Below are 25,519 nucleotides of genomic sequence, written 5' to 3'. Positions count from 1 at the left end.
CTAATAAAAGATATTACATTTACCCAAATAACCTGTCTGCCTATGTCCTTAGACCAACACAGCCAGCACCCCTGAAACATGGAAGTAATTATGAAAATACTTATTTCCAAAACCAAGCTTTTTACAATAAAATAAAGAGATGGTTTAATAAAGTAATGTTTATCCTCACAGAAATGCTAGTAATGAATATGTGTCTAGAATAACTGGAACTAATGCCTAACTCTAGTATTCTTCTATAGTGACTTAACATTCTGCGTAGGCTGATTATTTTTTCAACAATATTTGTTATATTCTTTTAAGGTTTGCCAATATATGTTTTTTGAAGCTTAGTTAGTGAGAACAGCTGCCAGTGGAGTAAAGGCTAAGAGAGGCAAAAAAATATCTGCAGATGGCAAGGTTTTACTTCAAAAAATCAGTATTACAAAGCATTACTGTTACTGGTATAATCACTTTCTTTGTGGGGTTGCTAATGTACACTGGTTTTCTTGTCTTCACAGCCCCCACTGAGCCTTTGCTGTGTAAATTTGCTGATGGAGGGCAAAAGAAGCGACAGAATCAAAGCAAATACACACAGAATGGAAGGCCGTGGCCAAGAGAAGGAGAGGTGAGTGACATTCAATAATCATTACCCGTCAGTGGGGAGGAGACACCTACAAGACCTGTTGGACTGGCTCTCAGGGCCATAATCAAGTCAGGCTCAATGTTAAATCCAAAGACTTCAAAAAGGCAGTGAGTGAGAGGGAAAGCGAGTCTTATATTAATGTACCAACTATAAAGTTGCCATAAGAAAAATTACACAACCATATAAATGACTTCAGCATTGCCAAATCAGGAGCTCCCTGTCTGTAACCAGATTTGAACTTGGTGAACTTTTACAGATATATCAGAAGCAGTTGAGTTCTCTGCGTTTTACCATAACACTTGAAGACATATTTACAGCTCAACTAAGGAATGCAATGAAAACCTTTGATAGTATAAAGTATTTTCGAAGTGGTACCCTGTGACAGAAGTATTACCACCCACCAGAATATTTAACTTACAAAAACAGAAAAAGAAACTTGCACCCACATTCAGATTCAGTGAAAGAATATTTCAATTGCTTCTGCAAGTCTGAATTGGGATCTTTTTTCAGTTGATAGACAAGAAAGTTCACAATTCATCAGTTTCTACTTTCAGTGTAGACTATTGATGTGCAGTAGACTATTTTATTGCACATTAAAAAGCCATGTAAAAAACCATAACATTGCGCTAATGAGTAGTAAAATAGTCTACTGTACATTAAATGTCACTAATAAAGCATGCAAATGCACTACTGTACATTAGCACAGCTTAATGCGCATTAATTTAGTACTCCACATTGGAAGTACCAATTTAATGCTCACTAGAAAAGGAGCATTAATGCCCAGTATGAGACTAAGATAATTTGTTAGTGGCTTCCTTTCATTTCTGTAAATGTTTAACTACTGAAATGCCAACCCCATGTCCTTGCACCCAAAATGACTCCATGTATGTTTCAAATAAGAAAGAAATTTCTTCTGAGTCTTTAAGGGTTTTCTTATTCTTTGTGAATAGTATAAAGTCATTTGAATCAATGAAGTACATTTGGTGGCAGTACAATTTTGCACATTTTTATAGCTTCTAAAATGAAAGTCATGAAGGTATTTCTATCCTACATGCCCCTTCGTGGAGTTAATCCCTTTGGTTGACAAAAAGTTTTATTTGCTGCTGAAATGTGGCCCATGAGAGTTAAAGCTTTATGAACGTGTGTGCGTGTACATTAATAAAACAAGTTTGACCATATGTAATTTACAAAGTTAGTGGTTTTAGGTAGGATTTTATATTCTTCACTAGCTTGATTTTGTTAGCTGATATTTTTCAGACCATTAGTCCATGAAACATGTATTGTAGCACTACCACTAAACTTCTAAAATAAACAAAATGGCATCTTGAAAGAATATGAGTTGCTCACTTTAGCAAAGCAGTTGCTGCACACTCTTCCAACAAAAATATGCCAAGTAATTTTTTAGCTCTGTGGGGTAAGAATGCCGGCATGGCAGCCACATTAATGTAGAAGACTGAAATGGCATCAGAAGGGTCATTATAGTCGGTTATGCCACTAATCTAAAAAACTGTAACATCTCCTTTGTTGTATCATGGCATTATGTTAAGTATCTATTAAATAAAGAGTTCCCAAGAAGGTCTTGACACAATAGACCATAAAGTAAAAGACTCTAAAGACAGTTACAGATATAGGCACTTAAAATGTCTATATAGTCAACAAGCCATACTTTAAAATGCTTGTAAATCCTTGTTTCTACAATACATGCTATTGCAGCCTATCATATCAGCTGTCCTATTCCATGATGTTTTTTAAAATCAATAAACAATTGAATGTAATGTTAAAGCTGATATGACACCATCATGCCTGCTACCAAGGGACTTTGGCCCAGGGCATGATATATCTGCAGCTATAGTTAGCAGGATGGAGTGATTTCAGATCAGTATTACACTGATGTTTTATGAACAGGATTTACTTAATTTGTTAATCTTTTGATTTAAAAAAAAATTGGTATTTTGGGACAGCACTCATTACTGTTGTTTTACAGTTGAACTCTCAAAATGTAAAGCTGGGATCACTGAAAATGTACTGTTTAGACACACACACACACACACACACACACACACACTGTAGGCAGATGCAAAACCAACTTGGAAAGATTGCAAATAAATGGAGGTGTGAGCTTCTAGCTGAGCCAATTTGGATGATAATACATTTTATCATATATATGTAACATAGCCAGGCATTTCAAGCATTTCATGCATTCACAACATAAAATGCTTTTGGGGATTACTCTAACTATTTGAAAGGTAATGATGTTTCCCTTTGCTGGTAAGCAACGAAGACATGTTGGTCATTTTTTTGGTGTAGTAGGCTGTAAATGGAATCACTTTGGTGTAGTAGGCTGTAAATGGAATAATATTGCTGTCAATTAGAATTTATTTAACCAATATATATGGTGGACAGTGAGAAATAATTATCCAGAAAACGGAGGTCAGAGTTCTGGTTATAGATAAATTATAGGTAAAATACTTGCTGCACCTCTATCTTTTCATAGTTCCATCCAAAAAATAAAAGCACTGAAATGCTATCCAAGATTATTCCCTTAATATTTTCAACATGGCAAATCATGTGAGATTCAGTTTCCAGAGCAAAATGTATTTGGCTATTATTCAAATAAGCATTTGTAATCTTGGATGGTAAGCTGAATAGAATTTCTAAAGGTTTTGAGGTTTGATCATCATTAATGCCAAATGCATTTAAGAGTTATTGTTGGGAAGCGAGATGCCAGAGAAGTGACACTGGCATTTTTGTTGCAGGCCTCAAGTTTGAGTATGCAAAGTAGAAACAGACAGATGTGCACAATACTCTGATGTTTTTTTTAAAAAGGTAGGAGATTTAGTTATAAAGGATAAATCACTGCAGTGAATCCAATAAATCTCTGTTCATTCTATTCTCGTATCTGTAGGTTTCCTTTTTGGTGAGCTACTATAGAATCAAATAAGAGATTATTTATTTTCTGAAGTGTTTTCAGATCATTGTGATGAATGCAATACAAATATTATATTCCTGATATACATTTGCAAAAATTGCTTAAAATATAACAAAATATCATAATTTTTGGTTAAATTCTATCGGGTATAGTGCAGCCACTGCATATCACATCACAAGCATAATCTGGCCATAAATTTCTTTTAATCAGGCTAGAAGGATCACCTTGATTTTGGAATGAAAACTGGAATAGGATCCCCTAGGCCAAAAACTGCCTGTGGTGTTAGCTAAAAATATAAAAAGAATAAGCCAGGATGCCCCTTTGCCACACTCATTTATACCCAAAAGCTTGCAAAAAAGCATTTTTCCAACTATTTGAATTGGTTTAATTAAAAGATATCCGAATTACCCAAAGACTCTTGATCACCAGAGATGCCTTTTGAGCCCCTTGTGAAGGCTGGAAAACATCCTAAGTTAGAGCTTTCTCTCGTCCAGTGCATGGATAGAGGACATGAATGCACAAAGAAGCACCAGGATCAAGGAAGCTCAGAGGGCATCTTTAAAACACCCACTAACTTGTGCTCTGGTGTTTTGGGGCAGCTGGGTCTGGAAGGGCTTAGTTTAATCTAATTGTAATAGCTGCATATACCCTTAGAGAATGATGAAATCAGTACTCTGCTATGGGTATACTACAAGTAAAATGAAGCTCAAAAATATTTGAAATACATCAGGGGAATTTTGTCGTAATACTCTTCTAACTCGCACTAGCTCTATATCAGTGAAACTCCACTGGTTCACACCAGTATAAATGAAAGGAGATTCAGAACCATTCTTTTGAAAATACCCCTGCCAAAACTACACTGAAGAGTGAAGGAGAGGGAGAGAGCAGCACATTAATAATGTCAATGAAACATGTTTATTTGATATAATCATATATTTAATTATGATAGACAAATGTAGAGCTGGATAATCTTGTCAAAAATGCTAAATCAACAGTTTTCAGGAATAAAATACAGTATCTAGTCCAATTCGTTGAATAAGCTTGGCTAAAAGGGATGCAAGAGAAGTTTTAAAATATTAATGTTTTTCATTGTGACATTTTAAAAGTAAAATATTCCATTAAAAATGTTGTTTAGACAGTTTTGAAACCAAAAGTTTTAAAATTGAACTCTTTTTTTTCCAAAATGGTGGAGAGTAAATAAAACCAAAATGGTGGAGAGTAAATAACCTGCAATGAAATCCAAGTGACATGTTTTTATTCTTGTTTTACCAAAATAATTGTAAAATTACTGTTTTGGGTTAATCTGGACTATTTTTTTCTTTTTGCAGTATTTTAGCTTAGCCATGGAAATAAAACCCATGTTTTTCACATAGCACTAGGTAGATCACATAAATGTGCCTGTCAAATTTAATGGGGATTCCAATATGACTATATTATTTTTCTTATATTCGTTACATTACTTTTTAAATAGGCATGTTCATTATAGTGGTTTTGAACAGACACAACTCTGTCAAAGGCAGTAGAGATGAATCTGTTTCCACCTGAGCTGAATTTGGCCTGTTGTGTGTGGTAAATTTTCTGAATTTCTATTGATAATTCTTCCACTGATTGATTGTCATCTCTAAAAGTTGCTGATGTTTTCTACGTTATACTGCCTTTTCTCATCCGGCAATAGACAAAAAAATTGTTTACTTCTAACCAAGCAATTGCTGAAAATTCTCAAGAACTGAACAAATGTATTTAATTATGTTTAAAAAGAAACCTCAGTAGCATAGAATGTCTACTAAATATTTTCTGTTTTGATCTACTGGTCATTGCAATTCTGCTTAATGCCAAAGCATACTTTTCAGAGACAGACAGATGAAGGTCATTTGTGAGAGTGGGTGTCCCGCCTTGTATTGTAAAGACAATATCAGAGGACAGTCAGAGTTGCTGATCCTGGTGCCAGTCCTCCTCTTCTTACCAGCCTCTGGCATTTAGAAATGATTAGTAGGTCTGTGCTGGGTACATTTATAACTCAGAAGCACATTTCTTTTCATGCTTTCAAGGAGACAGGTAGCACTTCGTTGTGCTCCATATCCTTCAATGTGCAGGAATGATGCATTTAATATCTAGGCAAGTGATTATTCTTTTCTCCGAGAGACAATTTTCAGACCTGTCCAGACATATAGTAACATGTATTTGCAACCTATACAAAGAAAGGCATTTATCGTATTTATAGAGTGCGTGCATATTAGAGGGTATTTTGTACACATTTCTTCACGCTGAGCTTAATTTAGCAAAAAAAAAAAAAAAAAAAAAGGAACTGAACCTGAAGAGAAGGGACAACAAATATGCAGCAGTGAAAAATATTTCAGACTTATTAATTAAATATGTAGAAAGTAGTGATTTAAAAATGTGGCTGAAACATAAGAGATGGACATTATGGTCGACATTTGCTAAACTGCCTACCTGACTTTGGTAACCAAATCCTCTTTATAGTCACTGTGGCTTGTGCTCCTAATACTCGCAGTGCTTTTGAAAATCGTGCCCTGTTTTGATTTTGTTGTCATTGCTCTCAAATATATAAAAGACAGCTAAAAAGGACAGTTTGATTCAAAATAAATTAATGTAGTTGGATGTAATAAGAATGATCTTAGCTCTGCAATGGACATTTAAATTAAAATTTGGCTGAGTTTTGTCATTTGGCCTCAGATTTCTTTCCTCTGTGGATAGGAGATTCTCCTGGTAGTAGGGAAATCCCACAAGATTTTATCCTCATGCGGTTTGTTCCTCTTTCTTTGGGACAGAGTTTGCCTAATGCAGAAAAAGCAGAAGGTTTAGCCCTCAAACCTTGAAGCTTTCCTACAATCTCCAGGGATCTCAGCAGAGGAGTTGTGATGGCAAACTACTGGCAAGTCCCCTTGCAGGCTCCTAGTTCACTTTTGTATATTGCTAGTAATTTACCTGTTCATGATAGCCTCTGGAAACCATAGCCTATCAGTATTAATGCCTGAGCAAATTCAATACAAGGTGGTCATGCCAAATCCTATCCAGCTGTCCCCCTACATATTCCTAGCTAAGTGGGTAGTGAGGTTCAGTAAGTGGGTGAAACGTAGCAGAGACAACTTCACTCCATTGTTCAGATCTTAAAGCATCTCAGAGGTATGATCAGGCTTTTCTTTTTCATTTATTTGAACATCTCAGCATTTCCGGGTGCTGGCTAAAAGTGGTGGCGACATAACTAAATAACATAAGAGGTAGTTGCAGTTGTATTTTGAGTCCAGTTTTCTTAGATCCAAGAGAGTAGTTCCAAATTGTTTGACTGAGGCTCTGAACTTGTGGCTGCTTCTCAAAGCTCTACCTCTGAACCCTTTGAGGTTCACAAGTCACTAGTCTTCAGCTTTTCTCGATTTGACTTTAACATAATATATTTTCCCCTCAGACATAAGCCAACAAACAATTTCTTCACAGTACTTGAAGCTTCACGGGGAGCACATGTGTATAAAAATGAGTGTCTCTCAGCATGTTTCACTAGATGACATCCTGTTTCTTTTGTATACCACCATATATTTAAAAGGTGTCATGTCTACAGTTTGGTTTTCTCTTCTTTTTTTTAAGTCTTTCTTTTTTAAATTCAGAAATATTTCTAATAACGTGGAACATTTCTGCCGGAATTGCTTTAAACAATCAAAGAGAAGAACCTTGCCAAGTTAACTTTCCTGCCCAGTAAGCTTATTTTATTAAAACAGTATTTTAAACAATTCTCATTTGGATTGTTGTTTTTTCCCTCCCTCCCTCCCTTCTTCAAAGAGTTTTCCATTACAGTATCTGCCACCAGCACGAAAAAGATCCTTGTGCTTTGAGAGATATTAGAAACGGATACCTAAACACTTTTTTTTTTTAAGCACGGCAATTGTAGTGTTGAGAATCTTAATTTACTGTAGCATATTAACAGAGGGCTCATCCATGCCACCATGTGTACAAATTACATCCTTCTTATGAGAAAAATTGAAAAGGAGAGTCCAGAGGAAAGGAGAGGTTTTGGAAAAAGATGAGTGGCATCATCCTTGTATCCCTTCTAATTGATTTGCCAGAGAATATAACACATACCCAGCTGGATGATTTTTCCAGAGCCTATACTCTGCAGTGTTGGTTTCAGGCATCCCTGGAGAAACTGCTACCTGGAGAACCCAATAGAATCAATCTGGCAGGGACAGGTTGGAGGGGAAGTGGCAGCTGATGCAAAGCTGGTGAAGAAGCACAGGCATCTTGTATAGGTCATTATGGTTTCCTGGTTGCCCAGCCCCTAAAATGTAAGGTATATATAATATGCAGTCATTGCTATATATTTGCACGTGCAGAGAGAGAGCTCTACTTTTTTTGTTGTTGGAGGGTGGGGGGGGGAAGTGGCAGGATATAACAGAAAAATCTATCTAGTAGATAATAGTATTTTAGTAAAGCTTTTTATAGAAACTTGCCCACTAATGTTTCACAGAATTAAGGACCTAATCATCCATGGATTTTTTTTTTTGATTTTCTTTTTTTGGTGAAAAAAAAATATTGTTCAAGGGAAAGCCCATGTTGTTACAGTTCAGTGACAATTTAAAGAGAAATAATAAACCTGCTGTATTTCATAGGGTTTTGATGTGTGCAGGATTTTGGATAACCACTTAATTGTTTCTTTGTGAGATTTACAAATTACAATTTACATAAACAATGCAGATGAGATGGTGTAAGAGTGTTTTTTAATGACACACACTTACTCATTTGTGTTTATATCATAAAAAAAGAGTAAAAAAAATGACTGAGCATCTTTTTCTGCAACTAGAATTCAGCAAAATAAAATGTTGAATGAAGGCCTTCAAAGTTCCTTTTTCTAAACAAACCCTTACCCTCCAGGGACGCACACATTTTCCTAACATTTCCTGTGCTTTTTTCAAGGTAAGGATTTACATTTTAAGAAAGATGCAGACTGTTTTATTAGAATCTGTTCATCTACTGGGGTCAGGAATTAGAAAGTAAAGTATCAAAATATTGAAAATGTCATTTCTTGGGAAATTTGCAAAAATTTCAAATATTTATTTTCACGCCTGCCTTTGAAGCTGCATCTTGCAGCATAATACTGCAGTCACCGTACATGATAAAAAAAAAAAATTAATGTTTAATATTCTTGGGTCAGAAGTAGCTAGTTTTCATGGAATTAGTCTTCCGTTTCCATGCAGTAATCACTTATATAAGGTTTTAAATTTTTCCCTTGAAAGCTTTGACCTGTATGTGGCATATAGAATATTTAAATAACACTGCATTTATATTTTACCTAGTTAAAAAAGAACTTTTGAAAGGTTAACTTAAAATTAAAACATTGCTATCCTGCTATCTGTCTGTCTGCCTGTCCATCTAAGTGGGAAGACCTAAGAGCTTTTAATTTTTATATAGTTATGTAGATGAGTTAGGTAGCACCAAGGAAACACTATTAGTCAAAATTCCATTTTGCTAGGTGCTGTACAAACATAAAAGACAGGATAGTGATTGTCTGAAGGAGCTAAAATCCAAGATATGCAACAGGTAGGTGAGAGAGATAAATGGGCAAGAAGAGAGAAAGCTGAAAGGAATCATATAGACTAGGAAAAATACGGACTGGTTTAATATAGACTAGCTGTGAACACAGGTTTAGTAGTAGATATTTAAATTGTGCTTTTGAGATTGTATTTTCTTCTTTGCTCTTAAATGTATTGTCTTCTCTCAATCTGCGGAGATCTTCCAGCAATGTACATTAGTACTTCTCTTAGGCCTTCAGTAAATGGCTGGCCATGTTTGGTCTTCAACAAATGGTTTTACTTCCAGGTGTTTACCATGCATTTGAATAAAATAGGCACTTTGGGAACCAGAGAATTAAACAGTTCTAATAAAAATATTTTTCCCTTCAAACAGTCCATTCATTTTTGTGCAGTGTGTTACATTGTAAGTCTACCAGTCATTGCAATAATAATTCCAGCTGCTCCCCTTTCATTTGAAATTTTGAGGGTATAGAAATTATAAGGGTGTCCACAAATACGAAACTACCACAAATGTCAGTGCATAGCAAAGTATCTTTCCACTATCTGATCTGTCTTGTATTAAAATTGTGATTGTTATTTGTTAAAAAAACAACTCCCTGACAAATATTTCTGGTGTTAGTGTTTCATCATCCATTCCACTATCTTGGATATTAAATAAGTGCCAATACCAATAGAATGAGGGAGACCTTTTTCATCTGTAAAGCATAAGTAATAGTGATGGATAAAAAGACTAGGAAGAAAATATTTGCATCTTAATGCTGTTCAAAAACATGGTAATATTTACCTATTAATTATGTGGCTTTCATCCCTGTATTGTTGCAATGTTGTTCTAGAAATCTGTAACTTTATTTTCAGTATTCCTGTTATTTTATTATTGCATTGTGTTTTTATATTATCCAGGCCCAGACCCTGGATGATTTTCCAATAAATTGTGGTTGCTCATCAGTTTCTAGCACTGATGAATCATGAAACATTAGACCATAAATCTTTCTCTGGCCTGCTGTAAATATTGTTTCTTCTGGGCCTTAGGCCAATGAAATCTTGTATAGTGGAAGTGTGCAATTTGAAGGGGAATAAGTAAACAATTCTCTGTTTGCTGCTGTTTGAAGCTGTCCAGAGTTATGAAATTACAGAGGGATGTTGTGTTGAAGATATTGATAGGAAAAAGTAGATGAGGCATCACGTGTTTTACTGCCATATGGATGTCTGATTTGTCTGTATAGTATAAAACTTTCACTTGGTAGCAAATATAATTAGAGAAATGTTACAGTCTTGAGAAGCAAAGCCTTTGGTTCAGATTCTGATGCTCTTTCCCACCAAATAAACCAAATGCAGTTTAGGGTAGAGTAAAGAGATTAAAATCCAGTCTTTGACATTTTTGCCTTAATACGCCCATTACTTCCAGAGTATTCCCTATCCTTCCTGCATGTAATATCTAAGGAACGTGATGGTGACACATATGGAAATGGCACATCTGGAAACGTATGCATGTAATATGTTATCTATGCACCTACATATATAGATCCATGGAGTTATATCATTTACACTAGCTCAGTTTCTGGTTCATAAAGGTCTGTTCACATGTCCAGATGAAAAATGCTTGTAACTACGGTGTTATGCATGCCATTTGATAATATGTCTCTACTGAGACTGCTTCAAATAGCCTTAACTCCTGCACCACACTTGACTTAGTTCTATTTCTTTTCCAAAAGAAACTGTCACATTACCTCATTTCCTCCCCTTTCAGGAATTTTACTCAACAAAGCCCAGACCTTGTAAGAAATATTCCCAGCCCTGCCATTCCTGGCTTTCAAACAACCCCCAACTTTGTCCAGCCAATTCCTCATTGCCCAACCAACATCAAGTGGGATACAGCCTTGCCTCAGCAAGAAATGCTTAACCTGTCAATACATCCCCACTGATTCTACAATCAAGACCCCTTCTCCCCATAATAAAACCACCAGAATTCCTAGTTTCTACAAATGCCCTTCCCAAAATGAGATATACCTGATCCAGTGCACCAAATACCTGAATGGCAACTACATGGGTGAAACTAAGCATAAATTATGTACCAGAACGAACTCCTACAGAAAAAAACCGCAAAAAGGACAGCCACATATACACCATTAGAAACAGATTTCTCACAGAACAACCACTCCTTCTCTGACCTTTCTGTCCTTGTACTCAAGGGAAATCTACTTAATACTTTTAAAAGGCACTCTTGGGAACAAAAACACATAAGCTTAATGGGGCCTTTGTACACGCCACAAAATTGGCCTTTAAATGCTCTTTTCCACCACTTTAATGGCATTCCTGTTCACACTGTCAGTGGCGTATTGCGCTTTAATGGTGTTGCTGTTTACACTATTGGCAGTGTATTGCACTTTAAATAACTTTGGTATATAGCAAGGTAAAACACCTCTGAGGTTTTAGTTTGCTACCCAAGCACAGTGCAACAGCCATGGAGGGAAGCACTGGGCCCTGTGCAGCTCAGGGGCTATGCAACCAGGTGGCAGCCTGTGTAGGCAGGCTCTGTGGAGGAAAAAAGAAAAAAGCTACTGGAGAGGCAGGAAAGGATAGGGCCTCCACCCTTGCGTACACATCATAGGGGTTTAGTTTGGTTTAAATTGAAGTAGACTTTTTAAAAACCTACTGTTTCAATTTAGGGAGAACTAAACGAATTAAAACCCTGTGGTGTGTATAAGCAGCCCTAGATACTAAAACCAAAGGACTTAATGGGCACGTCTATATCAGATGCTTTACAGCACAGCAGACTCATTTGCTGCACTGTAAAGCATTACCATCCACATGTACACAGCAATTATGGTGCAATAGACTAATTTATTGTGCTGCTGGATAGTCCCATCAAATACAAGAGGTATCTGGCAAAACAGTGAATTACTGTGCTTAAATGCACGTGTAGACAGTGATGTTGGGATTAGTTTACTCCCATTCAAATTGAGCCAGAGTATATTCAGTCACATTAATTGCACATGTAGATACACCCAGTAATATAAATTTTATGGCACATTGGGCACATCTACACAAGATGCTACTATGCAGTAGGAACAAGCTACAGTAGCAAGCTTGTTGCTACCATGTGGTAGTGTTGGTGGGCACTTACTGTGATGTGATGCTACTTGTTACTACTGTATAGTTGTTTGTTGCTAATGTGCAGTAGCATGTGAAAAAAACCCGTGTTGGCACCGTACTGCATGGTAGCAATGCTTACGTAAGTACGAAATCACTGCACAATAACAACTGCACAGTCTACTGCTCATGTAGACAGTCATTATAACGTACCTGATTCCTGAATTCTTTCCACACAGGAAAGGAGATAATGACTTCCCTCCCTTTTTTTAGGCCTTAATCTCCCAGTAATCAATTTCTATCCTTCTGCTAATTGTGTGTGCCCTACCCCTGGGACTTTCTCTGTCCACTTTTCCTACTGTGTTTTACTAATCTGTGCTGGTTTTACTCCTCAGACCTGAAGAAGCTGGTCTTGCATTTGAAAGTTTGCCAACTCTATTCAAATTATGCAGTTGATTCAGTAAAAGATACCATCCTAAGAAATCCTTGCCTCTCAAACAATTCTTGGACCATCATGGCTATTGGCTACAATAGACTTTCTATTTCAAAAAATATTTTTAAAATATTGCCAATCAAACTGTATCGTCATGTTTACATAAATATTTACTTGCCTGTAAAGTAGCAAAACCAAGTAGTTTGCCCATGCACTTTTACTGATCACAAGAAATCCATCTTAGAGGAAGCAGGTGCTTATATATTATCAGTGGCCATTCTTAGATAGTGGCCTATCTAAGTATTCACATAGATAGGACTAGGGGCATACACAATTCCCATCCAGAGTGTGGGATGTACAAACATAGTCAATAAATCACCAAGTCTGTGTCCAGTTTTCAATAGATATCCTACACATCCCAGTATCTATCTAAAGGTCTCCTAGGTACCTGTGGCCTGGGGGGAGGGAGGGGAGGACAACGGACATCTATCCTTTCTTCTCTCTTCCACCTACTTCCAGATCAAAAAAGTATTTGTCAGTACTTTAAAACCAAAAATACTTCACAAAACATTTCATATGTTTAAAGAAAAAAATCAAACTGAATGTGGTGTTGATGGATTTGAGCCCAGAAGATGAAAATGGCAGGAGAACCATAAGCAGGAAATTGTGCTTCCCAAATAGCACCAGAAACCTGCTTCAACCCTGACTAAAGATGTCCTCTTTAAAATTAAGGTGGAAAAAATCAAGTTCGGTCTCCATTTGATTCCTGCCTTTTCTGCTGAGCTTGCCAACATCTTTAGTAATGGTGCTGTGGATAGTTGTTAACGTAGAAGCTGCTTTCACATTGCCAAATTATTTCACACAGGTCACCATCTGCTACTGTAGTAATGACCCTCTGGATACGTTCCAGTGACCTGTGGTTGAAGGACTGTATTTAGTCCATTAACAAATTCTGTAGCCATCCTGTCCCATTAAACATATTTTAAAAACATAACATAAAAGTTTGAACTTGTTTTGGTTTCTTTTTTTTTATTTTTTTATTTTTTCTCTGTTGGTTGTTCTTTTTTGCTTCACAGCCCAGATTCTATGTTACTTGTCTCTTACTAATGAACAAACTACAACTGCTTCTGACAGCACAAAGAAATCATATGCTGATCAGGTCAGACAAGGTGTGGTATTTGAAACAAAGATAAAGATAAAGCTTAACCCTTCCAGAACCAGTTTGATTATATTTATAAACTACCTGCCACTATCTGCCTGGCTCGCAGGTAGCAGAATTTGGCATTGTCAGTTATGTCACTATAAAACTGGAGTCATTCTATGACCTCAGTCACGTTATTGTTTGTACCAATGCAACTAAGATCACAATTTAATCTAAATGGCATAGGGAGGTAATGGCAAAAATGCAAACCCAGTCAATGGACCAGGGCTATTTCTGTCAGTGAAGGTAACCAGATCATCCAAATTAGTCTTTCTGGAATCTGAACTTGTTTTGTGGTCTTAAATCAATATAAATCAAAATTGAGCAAAGGGGTTTTACGGCATTCAAAGAGAATGTTTAATGCCATTTTTACTACAATCAGAGTAAACCTCTGTTTTTCCCCCCTAACTATGTGCAGGCCAGCATGGCTTTGACTTATGATCCAACAGCTGCTATACAGAACGGGTAAGTAATATTTTTTCTATTCCCTGTTTGAAATTATTTATAGTACTCTTTTTATTTTGTAATACTCTTCCTTTCAGGGAAACTCATTCAGAAACAAATTAGTTCTATAATGCATTTATAAACTATAAAAAGATACGTTGTTAAGTACATTTCACAGTTTGCATTTGTTATTTTACTTTTTGCTGTTTAAACTAGCTACCTGAACATTAGGCGTCTTCCCTAATCATTTCCATTTCCATTTGTCAAATGCTGATTTTATTCTTCTTATGAAAAAAAAGTGAAGTTCTCCCTTTATTGATTTAACATGTGTTTAAAATAATTATCAAAGATACTACCATAGTTTATATAATACAGTTGTTAATTAAACTAAGTTCCCCCTACTGGTTGGATGAGTATCACTACATTATCTCAATAGAAATACTAATTAATGGCAAAACATTAAATTAGCTTTGAACAAGAGTGATTTAGGACTAAAATTTTGAACTCTGCTCTCCTTCATTTTTCAATTACAGTTTAAAGGCACAAAAAATTGTAGACACTGGCACAGTTAAGCCATTTAACCATTTACCTATCTGATTGTGCCAGCAATTATCTCCTGACTTGAAAAATTAGATCCTTAAAATCCAGGGGACATTTCAAACTAGATAACGTTAGCTTTAAAATAGATTGTACTTTGGCTCTGAACTACTTGAAAGCAACTGTTTAACTAAATAAATGTTCTATAGTCTCATCAGAGTTTATCTATACACCTTAGTGGTACCATCTTGGATCTTCCATTTAATGGAAGGGAGAACACATGAAAATAAGAAAAAAAAAATTTCTTTCTAAATATTTCTTAGACCACTGCAAATAAATTATTCAAATATAGCACTATTAATATCAGTATAACTAATAATAATAATAAACACTTTTAATTTTCACTGCACTTCCCAAGCATTACCTCTGCCAGTAAAATGTTACCTCATTTTGTAGATGAAGAGACTAAGGGAGAGAAATAAAGAGAGTAACAAAGGGAGCATTTTCTAAACTCTGATCTGAACTCAAGAAAGCTGACATCTGGTCCCTTGCACTGATATCTACAATAAATCTCTTTCTCCCTTTCCTGCACTTTTCCCCATGTGATAGCTGTGATTTTCAGTTGGTGGCATATGTAGAATACCTTGGGATGGGACTTGCTTGATCAGAAGTTCATAATCTGGCCATGTTTCATCTAAACCAGGGGTGTCAAATGTGACTGGCCCCTGGCTGGATCCGAACTATGGGCTCCTTGCTGGTTGGATCCAAACTCTGAAGAGCCTCACAGGCCAAATGAGGATCCAGTAGCAGTAGCATGAGCATCTGGAGACTTGTAATCGTGTAACCAGCATCCTTCTACTTGAACAACAGCTTTTAAAAGTTATTCGTGTTATAGTGAAAAGTAACTTAGAGCTATACATTATTTAAATCAGAGAGTATCTAACACTTGCTGAGGTATTTGGATTATTCCATTGTTGAGCAGTCTGGTGTTTGTTTTTTTGGCAAAACAAAGCATTTTCTGTGTCACAATAGCCAGTGGACAATCTGGTTATGCCATGTTTAAAATGTTCTCTTTTTGATAAAATATTGAATAAATACAATTGGAGGTGCTTTTTCATTTGCTTACAATTAATTATTAATTTTGATGTCATTTTCCCCCTCAAGGTTATATTTTCAATTTAGGCAGCACAGTAGAATCTCAATCAAAATGCTTACATGGCAAGATTCTGATTGAGGTGTCATCAAAAAAGCAATTATTTAACATGTAAAAAAATCACAATTGGCCTATAGTAGGTGAGATAGTAGTCACTTCTTAATTATTTTTTAGCTTCCCACAACTCTGGCTATTAGTTTTTATGTATCAGATCAACACAAATCCATTAAATTATTTACTCGGATATTTGTTTGATTACATATTTTTTTGCCATATATCTGTTATTTCTAAATTTAACAAAAGTCTAGCTCTTGGAATTTATGCATGATTTGGATAATGCATATTCTCAGTGCTTTGTACTAATGAGAAGTAACAGCAACAGTCCTACGCTAGGGGCAAACATTACACATAAACTGGTTTAAATGATCAGAAACTGTAAGAGAACCTGTAACAGGACAGACATTCGGTGCATATAAACCAGTTTGAAAATGGCTGAAACTGGTTTGAGATAAACCTGATTGAATATAGTATCACACATAACTGATTTGGCTCAAACTGGTTTATGCAATGTCTGCCCCAGATCCCTTGCTGGTTTAAGTTAAACCAGACTCCCCCAGCATCCCAGCATGCTCTCTGGGCTGGGCTGTGTTCTACTGCAGAGCTGGGCTGGCCTCACCCTTCTGCTTTCTAGCCAGAGCAGGGACAGGACATGGTGAGACGCTGGGCAGCATGACCCCGTTAAGGCAAAGTGGGCAGGGAGGGGATTAATTCTTACCTCCTTTGCCTCCTCCACCACTGCAGCCAGGGTCTGTCTGTCACCCAGGCAGCAGAGGGCTGGGGCCTGCAGCAGTGGCCTCTGGGACTGGCAGACCGTGGATGCAGGGCTATAGGGATCAGAAGGAATGGAGGGAGTAATTAACCATTCTCTCTGCCCCCTTCACCTTAATGGGGGCCATGCTGAGATGGTTGTCCTGTGGGGCAGGGAAGGGAGCTCTGCTCTGTGCTGGGGGGGAGTCTTCCCCCTCCTTGTCTTCCCCCCGCAGGGAGGCTGGCAGATGACAGTGCCTTGGATTAGCAGGTAAAACTGCAGAAAGCTGATGAAGCTGTGCTGTTTTATTGTGGTAGGTGTGGATCATTAACTCCACCTGTCAAACAGCAGTGGTTTTTCTAAAGAGAGTGAACCAGAGCAGCACTTCTCAACCCGTGGGTCACAACCCTGAAGTGGGTCACAAGAATGTATGAAAGGGTTATGAACAAACTTTAAAAAGGGATCAACACACTTTAAAAATGGATTCTCCTTTAAAGGAGAAAAATGATGGCTGCTTTTCCCTTGTAGGCTGGCAGCATTCCAGCCTGCAAAGAGCTGCTTGGGGCCCCCCATGCCCCACAAACACCTATCCCCTGCCCCACACACTGGGGGGGCTGGGGGCAGTGGGTCAAAAGTGAGGGGCTCTGGCTCAGGACTGGCCATCAATGTTTCCAAAAGTGTCCTGGTACAAAAAAGTTTGAGAATCACTGAACTACAGTGCTAGGATAGAGCAAGGTAAAACAGACAGACAGCGAAGCACAAGGGGATGCTTAACGTGAGATTTGAATGACTAATAAAACCAACAATGAACAAGTTTTAGAAGCTTGCATAAAGCTGCTGACTATCTACCAGTTAATCTTGGTAGGTATAGTTTGGTACCTCTGCACAGAATAGGAGAGAAATTGAAGTAGTTGTCTTGAGACAGGCAAATTGGAAAGAAGTGGCCTTGGAAGAGAACTTCAAAAATCAGCTGAATGATGGAAAATCTGGAGTTTATGTAATGGTATTGTTCTGAGGTATCATTAGAGCTGAACTTTAGATGAGGGGTGAATTTGAGCATTAATTCAAGGTCCTGGAAGTTCTCCAGATGAAAAGAAAGGGAATTGCCCTGTTCACAGGATAGTACTGTAAATTATAATATTACACATTTATATTTTTTCTTTTAAAGTCCATAATAAAAACAAAGAAAGAGGAGCTTTCATTAAAAATAGATAAACAGTTTTTCCCACTAAGGAATATCCAGCTAATTTTCTTGTGAGCCTATTAAGTTATAAGGTCTGATTCTCCAGTCCATTACATGGGTTTTATGTGAATGTAACTTCATTAAAATTAGTGGCATTACACCAGAATAAAACTGATGTAATGGAGTAGAGAATCAGACCCTTGGTACACCTTAGCAATGCAAGATGAATTACATAGCTATCAGAAACAGTACACTGTGGTACAGAAACTCCATTCCCATCTCAGTCTCTTTTCCTTTTGTCTTTATAATCAGGCTTTCTTAAATTGCACATATGAAGGCACTTAGATTTAATTTCAGGGAGGGGACATTCTGTTGTGTTATAGTATCCATTTTACAATTCCAACTATATTAATATAGTTTCAATAGTACTGCTTGATGCAGTAGAAAAATGTATTGATACTGTAAAAATGCTGATTTAAAGTGTTACTGAGTTTTTAAGTCTCCTTGGTCTTTTGACTAAGACTGCAAAATATTGTATCAGTTTAATATCTGATATCTGGGGGACTATTCTGTGCATTTGAAAAGAAGCAGGCTCAGTACTCAAATAGATCTTTTCTCTAGCTTCTCACTCTGTGGCTTATTGCAGTGGAAAACCGCTGCTCTGATAATGCTTGGTAATGCTCTTAAATTATGTTAGCCCCAAGATACTATTCATGAATTTAGATTTTTCAGAACTGCCTGTGGCCATGAGGCCTGATCAACTGGTGTTTATTTCTGTGCAAATAACCACTTACCACAGTACAGATACTATGCGGAAGCTTGTTCATTTTCCTCTACTACAATAACTGTATTGACTCTTCTGGCAGAGTATACAGGCTGTATATTACAGAGTCAAATCCCCAAATACAGGAGGGCGGTTTTATGCACAAGTGAAATATGTTCTCTCTCTACTCTACTGGACAGCAAAAAGTCATTTCAGAGTACCACCAACATATGCCTGATGCCCTGGTTGATACCCAAGTTGTGAATGTGTTCTATTAAGGCAGGGGCAGGCAATTCTTTCTGGTGGAGGACTGTTTACCAAGTTTTAACAAGCCATTGAGGGCCACATGAGTAGCCCCACCTCTTTACAGGTGCCCCACCCCCTGGTCACCATCTTTGGACCAGAAGTCTGGCCTCCTAACCCCTGACCTTTGTCACCAGAAGTCCCTCGCCTTGCCTCCTGGAAATACTCCTTTCAGCAAGGGGGGTTGCCATCTCAGAACCAGAAAAATACCAAATTATATTCTGAAAATCCCACATGTACTACAATATTCATTAATTTTATTTTAAAAAATATTTTTTGTCCTGATTTACATGTGTTTGTGTAGTGTACATGGGGGAGATAGCATGATAGCTTAAATGAAGTCTTACCCTTGTATATTATGGGAGAGTGTAGGTGGGTGGGAGGGTGGGTATAGGTTTGTGCATATTTGGGATGTGGGAGGGTGGTGTGGGGGGCATTTGTGGGGGGTGGATAGGTGTGGGTGGGTATGGGTTTTGTGGGGAGCTGTGAGTGTGTTGGGGGAGGGTGGCTGGGGAGGGTTGTGACTTGCACGGAGGGGGTGGGTTTGTCCACAGCCTGCCTGCCCCCCATGGCAGGCTGTGGGCAAACCTCCCCACCCCCGTTGGCACTCCTGTAAGCCTGGCCTCTGTGCTCCTGCTGTTCCTGGCCCCCATCTGCCACTGCTGCCCTTCTCGTGCTGCTTCCCCATTCAATTCCGCCCCCACCTGCCACTCAGGCAACATGTCCCAGCTGCTCCTGCAGTTTCAGTGCAGCTAGAGCATGACAGGCAGATGGGGCAGTGGGTAATTGGCTGCAGCAGGCGAGGGAAAGGTACAGCAAGTGGGCACATGAAGCTCAGTGACAGCCGGGTGGGAGCACTGGAGCACCAGTGCACCAGGGCCAGTGCCAGTGGGACCTAGGGTGGGGTGGCAGGAGTGTGGGGTGCGGGCTGCCAGAGGCTCCGTGGAGCCAGGCAGTGCTGCTCAAGCAGGGAGAGGAGGGAGCTGACCCAGCTCCATAGGGCCCCTGGAAGTCTGGGCCCTGCACTCCTGCTGCCTCATTCTAGGGCTTACTGGGTCTGGCCCTGGTGCACCCATGTTCCCACCTGGCTGCCACTGTGCTCAATGCACCCGCTTGCTGCCCCTTCCCCCTGCCTGCCAAGCCATTTCCCCTCTTTCCCTCCTCACCCTCGCCCACCAGCCAGTACCACATCATTCCCAGATGTGGCACCAGGACTGCATGAGCTGGCCCAGCCAGCCCTAAAGACTGGGGTGATCGCCCATGGTCCTCCCCTGTCTCCCTCCCCCTTCCTTCTTATCAGTATTTCCCTCAGTCCACAGAGGAAGGAATAGCCCCAGGCCAGAAGCCTCCAGAAGCCCCTGCTAGGCAGAGCCTTCTGGCTGGGGCTCAGGGTGGGAGAAGTTGGACAGGGCTGGGCTGGACTTGCTGATGAGGCTGTTTAGTTCTGCTGCCTCCCTGGGCACGTCCACACATGCAAGCACACGCACTTGCAGTGGCTCAAATAGAAGTGGTGCAAATTCGAGCCGGGGATTTTTACCTCAGCGCATGTGCTCAGACATGTACTTTGTTGTGGAGCAAATTGTGCCACTTGGGGCAAAATAACCCTGCCTGGATCCTCCCAGATCTGCGGCCAGGGGGAGCTAGGGCCTGGGGCCAGAACTTCTGCTGTCCCCAGTAGTATAAAAAGCTGCCTTGGCAAATAACTCAGGGCTACTAGCTCTCAGGAGCTTCTGGGGCCCAGCCAGTTGGTACCTGGAGACTCTACCCCTTGTGCCAGCTGGACTGCTGAAGCAGCCCTGAGAGTTCCATGCACCTTTTACACACTGCAGCAGTCTGGCAGTGGGAGCTGCTGCTTGGCAGTGTACCTGCCAGACCCAGATGGGGACTGCATAGCCAGTAGAGGCATCTGCCCCTCTGGGCCAGCTGCCTGTGGACTGTGGTTGCAGGGTTGTCCTCTGTTCGGCACTACTGCCATGTGTGCCCTCTACCCAACCATCTGGGCACCTATTGCCTGGAAGATGTTCCAGGTGTGCTGGCCTGCTTTGAACTGTCAAAGCATGTCCTCCTGGCCACAGCTAAGGTCTAAGGTGCCAGCTCTGAGCAGGCAGGGTCTTGCCAGTGGCCTCCCTAGCAGGAATTCTGGTGTTCCCTATTGGAAAAATGAAAAATCCCTGATTAAAAAAAAAATCCCAAAGTCACAATGTAAAATACCCCCAAATCTATGTTCTTCCACAAGTAAAACAAAAGACCACTATAAAGAGAGAGAGAGAATGAGACAGAGATAGTGATCAGTTGGACAATGTTTTATTGATATATCTACAATGTTAAAGCAAGTCACTTATTATAACAATAAAGTGAACTTCCAAACACATGTTTCATGAATCCCACAGGGGATTCGGCTCCCATGTTAGGGCTATGGCCCCCCAACAGGGGATTTGGCCCCCCCAACGGGGCCACCACCCCCCCCTGCAAGGCCCACATGCCCTACCCCAACCACCTGATTGCTGCCCCACCTGGCCACATCCCATGCTAGCTGCTGCAGCCCCCCGATGGCTGCCTTACCCAGCCCCACCCCCCTGTCCCCCAGATCCCCCCATGGCTGCCCCCCCAACCCCAGGCACTTTCACTTAAAAAAAAAGAAAGAAAAGGGGGGGAAAGTCCTCTGCTTACCTTAGAAGCAGAAGTGGGGGGGCTCCAGCAGCACAGGACAGTGGGGGGGGCAGGAGGGCCTGGGCTGGGGCCACTGTTGCTGTCACCCTGCCCCGCACTGTGCGGGTGGGGTGCCAGTCAGCCAGACAGCAGTTGGAGCTGCTGGTAAGTGCTGGGGGGGGTTGGGTTTTTTTTAAACTACAGTGTGGGGGGGGCAGGCATCGGGGGGATGGCAGGGATGGGGCTCGGCAGGGCAGAGGAGGGTTTGGTGGGGTCAGGAGGGCTGGTGCAGGGACAGGCAAGGCAGAAAAGTGATCAGGGGCCTTGGGGGAGCTGGCGGGGGAAGAGCCAGGCAGGAAAGGGATTGGGGGCCTCAAGGGGCTGGCAGGGAGAGCAGCGGGGCAGGGCAGGGATCAGGGGCCTCAGTGTGGGGGGGATGGCAGAGTGTGGGGTCAGACACGGCAGGGGTAGGTGGAGGCTGGGGGAGGGGGCAGGGCCAGCAGGGCCCCCCCCATGGTCCCCTCCCCCCTCCTCCAGCACCCCTGACCAGCACTGGAGCCCTAGTGCTGAACACGTGGCCTGGCCAGCCATGTGTTTCAGCACCAGGGTGAGGGGCCACCCACAGAGACACTCTGACAGCCAGAGTGTCTCCGTGGATCACTCGGCCTCTGGTTGCCTCAGGGCATGGTCTGAGACTGTGCCCTGCTCCACTTTTTTAAACTTAAAGTTTTTTAGACCCCTGGATATCCAGGGGTCTAATTTTCTCCCCGTGCTGCAAACTTCCAGTGTGGGGAACATTTTTTATTCCCTCATGTGTCTGTTGCCCCGCCTCAAAGGGGTTTGAGACCAGGCAAGAGGCACATGCATATTTGTCTGGACGCGCCTCCTGAGTCCTACTGCCCTTGGCTACTGTCAGCTTAAACAGGCAGCCAGGAGCAGATAAATATTCATTTTCTAAAATTTTTAGAGGCCCTGTGGGCTGGATAGAAGATCCTGGCCCATGGGCCATATGTTACCTGCCCCTGTGTTAAGGTGTCTCTATAAATTTGTCCTTATAAATTATGTGCAAGTTAAATGGGCTGCATGAAGGCACCTCAGAGCATCCTTTTCCCTGGATGTTTATCAGCATGTTTTTTTTACTCTTGTAATCCTGCATACAGTGGATCAACTTTCAGTTTTTAACTTTAGTAGCCTTGGGCAACTGCCCAGTGGTGCCATCCAGTGTTGCTGTAGTTGTGCCCTTGTCCCCTCCAGGTTCTGGTCCAGACCCCAGCAAGTCCCTCCACTACACTACTCCAGGGTTTGCAAAGATGTTTTGAGAGAATACCCTACAACTCCTTTGATAACCTTCTTTAAGGAGGGGATTCTCTCCACCAGACTCTTTCTAAGACTCTTTTTGCTCTAGCATAATGGAGCCATAATAGCAGAAGAGGTACCCCTGCTCCAAGTATAAGGGATACTGAGTATAAGAGTGACGTGCCAACCTGGAATCTTGTTCCACATCTTTAACATTTCAGTACAATTGTAGGAGTGATTTTTTGGGGTTAAACGGTTGTTTTCTGTTCAATTTCTCTCCTTTCTCTTCCAAGATTCTCTGCTGTATTTGATTTAGGAATATATCTGACTGTCCTAATCATTTATTTTATTTGATACCTATTTGAAAGTGTTCTGGACCTTGATGGATAAATGCCAGTGACAGGGGAGTTGGAAGGGATATATTTTTCACATTACCAGAGCATGTTTTCTAAAAGTGTATGTACCATTAAGAAAACTGCATCTCATTAAAATAAATAAAATAATGAAAATAAAATGGCTAGCTGTCTTTCAAGTTTTTTGGCTTAGCAAATATTTCCTGTGAGTTTGATGGTATTTTCTTGGGGTTACTTGAGGAGACTATTCTGGAATACCAACATTATGAGATCAAGCAGGAAGTTGTCTCTCCCCTGAACTCTTTTAAATGGCTATCACTGTGAGTGGCTATGTTTTAACTTCCTCAAGAGTGTAACACCATGAATGATGGATAAGAGTAGAACAGAAGGAACAAAGTGCATTGTTTTCTCTAAAGGCTCCTATAATATCCTTTTATGTGAGAGATTTATTTATTATCTATTATGCATTTTCCCCTGGATTAAATTCTGCCCATCAGGCAGGTACTGATTGCTTTCATTTATGGCGTACAGTTTGTTCTTGGTACATCTGCATGGCCAAAGTGAAATCTGATTAGCCATTGACTAGGAACAGATCACTTCTTATGGTCAATACATCATTCTAACAGGACAAGGGATAACATACTCCCTGTGCTAATGTCCCAAGTTAACCCACAGTTAAATGTATTCAGAAAAAGCCTTTTGTTCTAAAAGGAGGTATGTTTAATGCTGGCTGAGCAGCAGCAGAGCATACAATATATCTGTCTATCCATCGATCCTCTCTTAAATATGATACTTGTAAAATGTTACAGAAAATAAATTTAAGAATAGAGCCCTATTTTTTAGCAATGTCAGACTATAGAGATACTCTTTAAAATGGCAATAAGTTGCTATTTCCTTTAATTATTTTCCCCATCGTCCAGCCTGCTACTCTTGGCATTATAAAATCTTATCTGAATTACTGAAAAGAAGTCATTTCAATCTCTCCTTTCCCCTCATCTCCCTTCACTCTGAGCACTCCCATAACTTTGGAAAATTTCTCCTGATAAAGAAGGCAGCCTCCTTTTCCCAACCTAGCTGCTGCTCCTAGCTCAGTGATTTATTTTTTATTATTATAGTCCTCATATGGAATGTGCCATATTAAATGGACTGACCAGTAGTACATTTTGGTTGTCAAGGTTTAATTGCCAGTGTAAATAGTGTATTTGTGCAAGCAAAGTAAAGGTTTATTTGGGTGGGGTTTTTTCCATGACTTGTTGTGAAAGCATACTTCTGATTTTCCTTCCTGGGTATTGTGGAGATGGAATAGAAAAGGAGAGAACACTTTTCAATCTGTCTTTAGGCAGAGAGGATCTGTGTAGGATGCTTAAATCCTCTGATCACACCGGATTTGCATGAGACTTAAATGATGCAAAATGCTATTGCATGGGGTAAATTTAATCTTTTCTGGAGAATCAAAGGTATTAGGTCTTTGTCATTTTTAATCCACAGACTCTCCTGAAAGTCTTTACAATTATTATCATTTATAATTTTAAACAGTAACATAACTAGAGGTGGTGAGCGGGGCACAGGCCCCAGGCTCCAACTTAGGAGGGGCATTAGAATGGCTCCCCCACTCCCACAGAGTCTGCACTCTGACAGTAAAAGTAGTCCCATGATGTCGCTCTTGCAGCGCCAGCAGCTGGGTGTGCAAATGCACTGCACTGCTTCCATAAGAGCAATAACTGGGGAAGTCAAATTTTGCCGTAGCTGAGGTGGCAGCAGCAGCAACTGGGATGGCTTTTGAATCCCTGGTGTAAGACTCCTGTGCTTCCCCTTACCCCTGCCATACATGCGCAGAACCCATGCTTCTCAAGCACTCAGTGGCACCACAGCTCAAAACCTGTTCATTTGGTCTCTGAGTTAAAACACATAAAAGACAAATATAGAAGACTAAGTGAATATATACATGCATATGTAGTATATGATGCAAGTACTAATACAGTTCAAGTGATAATTTTATCAATAATCATTAACCCTAAGGGAAAAACAATATTTAACCTCTGTTAACAGCAAGTAACAGGTAACATAATATTTAGGTAGGTAGCATATAGGAGTATAAATAAAAGGAACAAAAGATAGAGCTATTCAGTTCTGTATAGGAGGCTTAGACACATTTCAATTTATTTTAATGAAAAACAAGTACCATATTTAATTCTCCTAATTGGATGTGAATTCT

The 25,519-nt window shown here is 40.0% G+C and overlaps 1 protein-coding gene across 10 annotated transcripts in view; it reads left to right on the top strand.

Moving 5' to 3' along the window:
• Positions 1-25,519, top strand: part of RBMS3 (RNA binding motif single stranded interacting protein 3) — a 1,078,291-nt gene that overhangs the window by 944,711 nt on the left and 108,061 nt on the right. For all 10 annotated transcript variants that reach the window (XM_090046479.1, XM_090046485.1, XM_090046477.1 and 7 more), the window contains 2 exons: positions 498-604; positions 14,234-14,280. In XM_090046479.1, the coding sequence (XP_089902605.1) occupies positions 498-604; positions 14,234-14,280 (154 nt within the window). The remainder of the gene's footprint in view (positions 1-497; positions 605-14,233; positions 14,281-25,519) is intronic.

Source organism: Crocodylus siamensis, chromosome 5, assembly GCF_052110815.1.
Source record: "Crocodylus siamensis isolate JL-2025a chromosome 5, ASM5211081v1, whole genome shotgun sequence".
Lineage (NCBI taxonomy): Eukaryota > Metazoa > Chordata > Crocodylia > Crocodylidae > Crocodylus > Crocodylus siamensis.
Note: the sequence above shows the minus strand (reverse complement) of the source record. Positions and strands in the feature narration are given on the sequence as shown.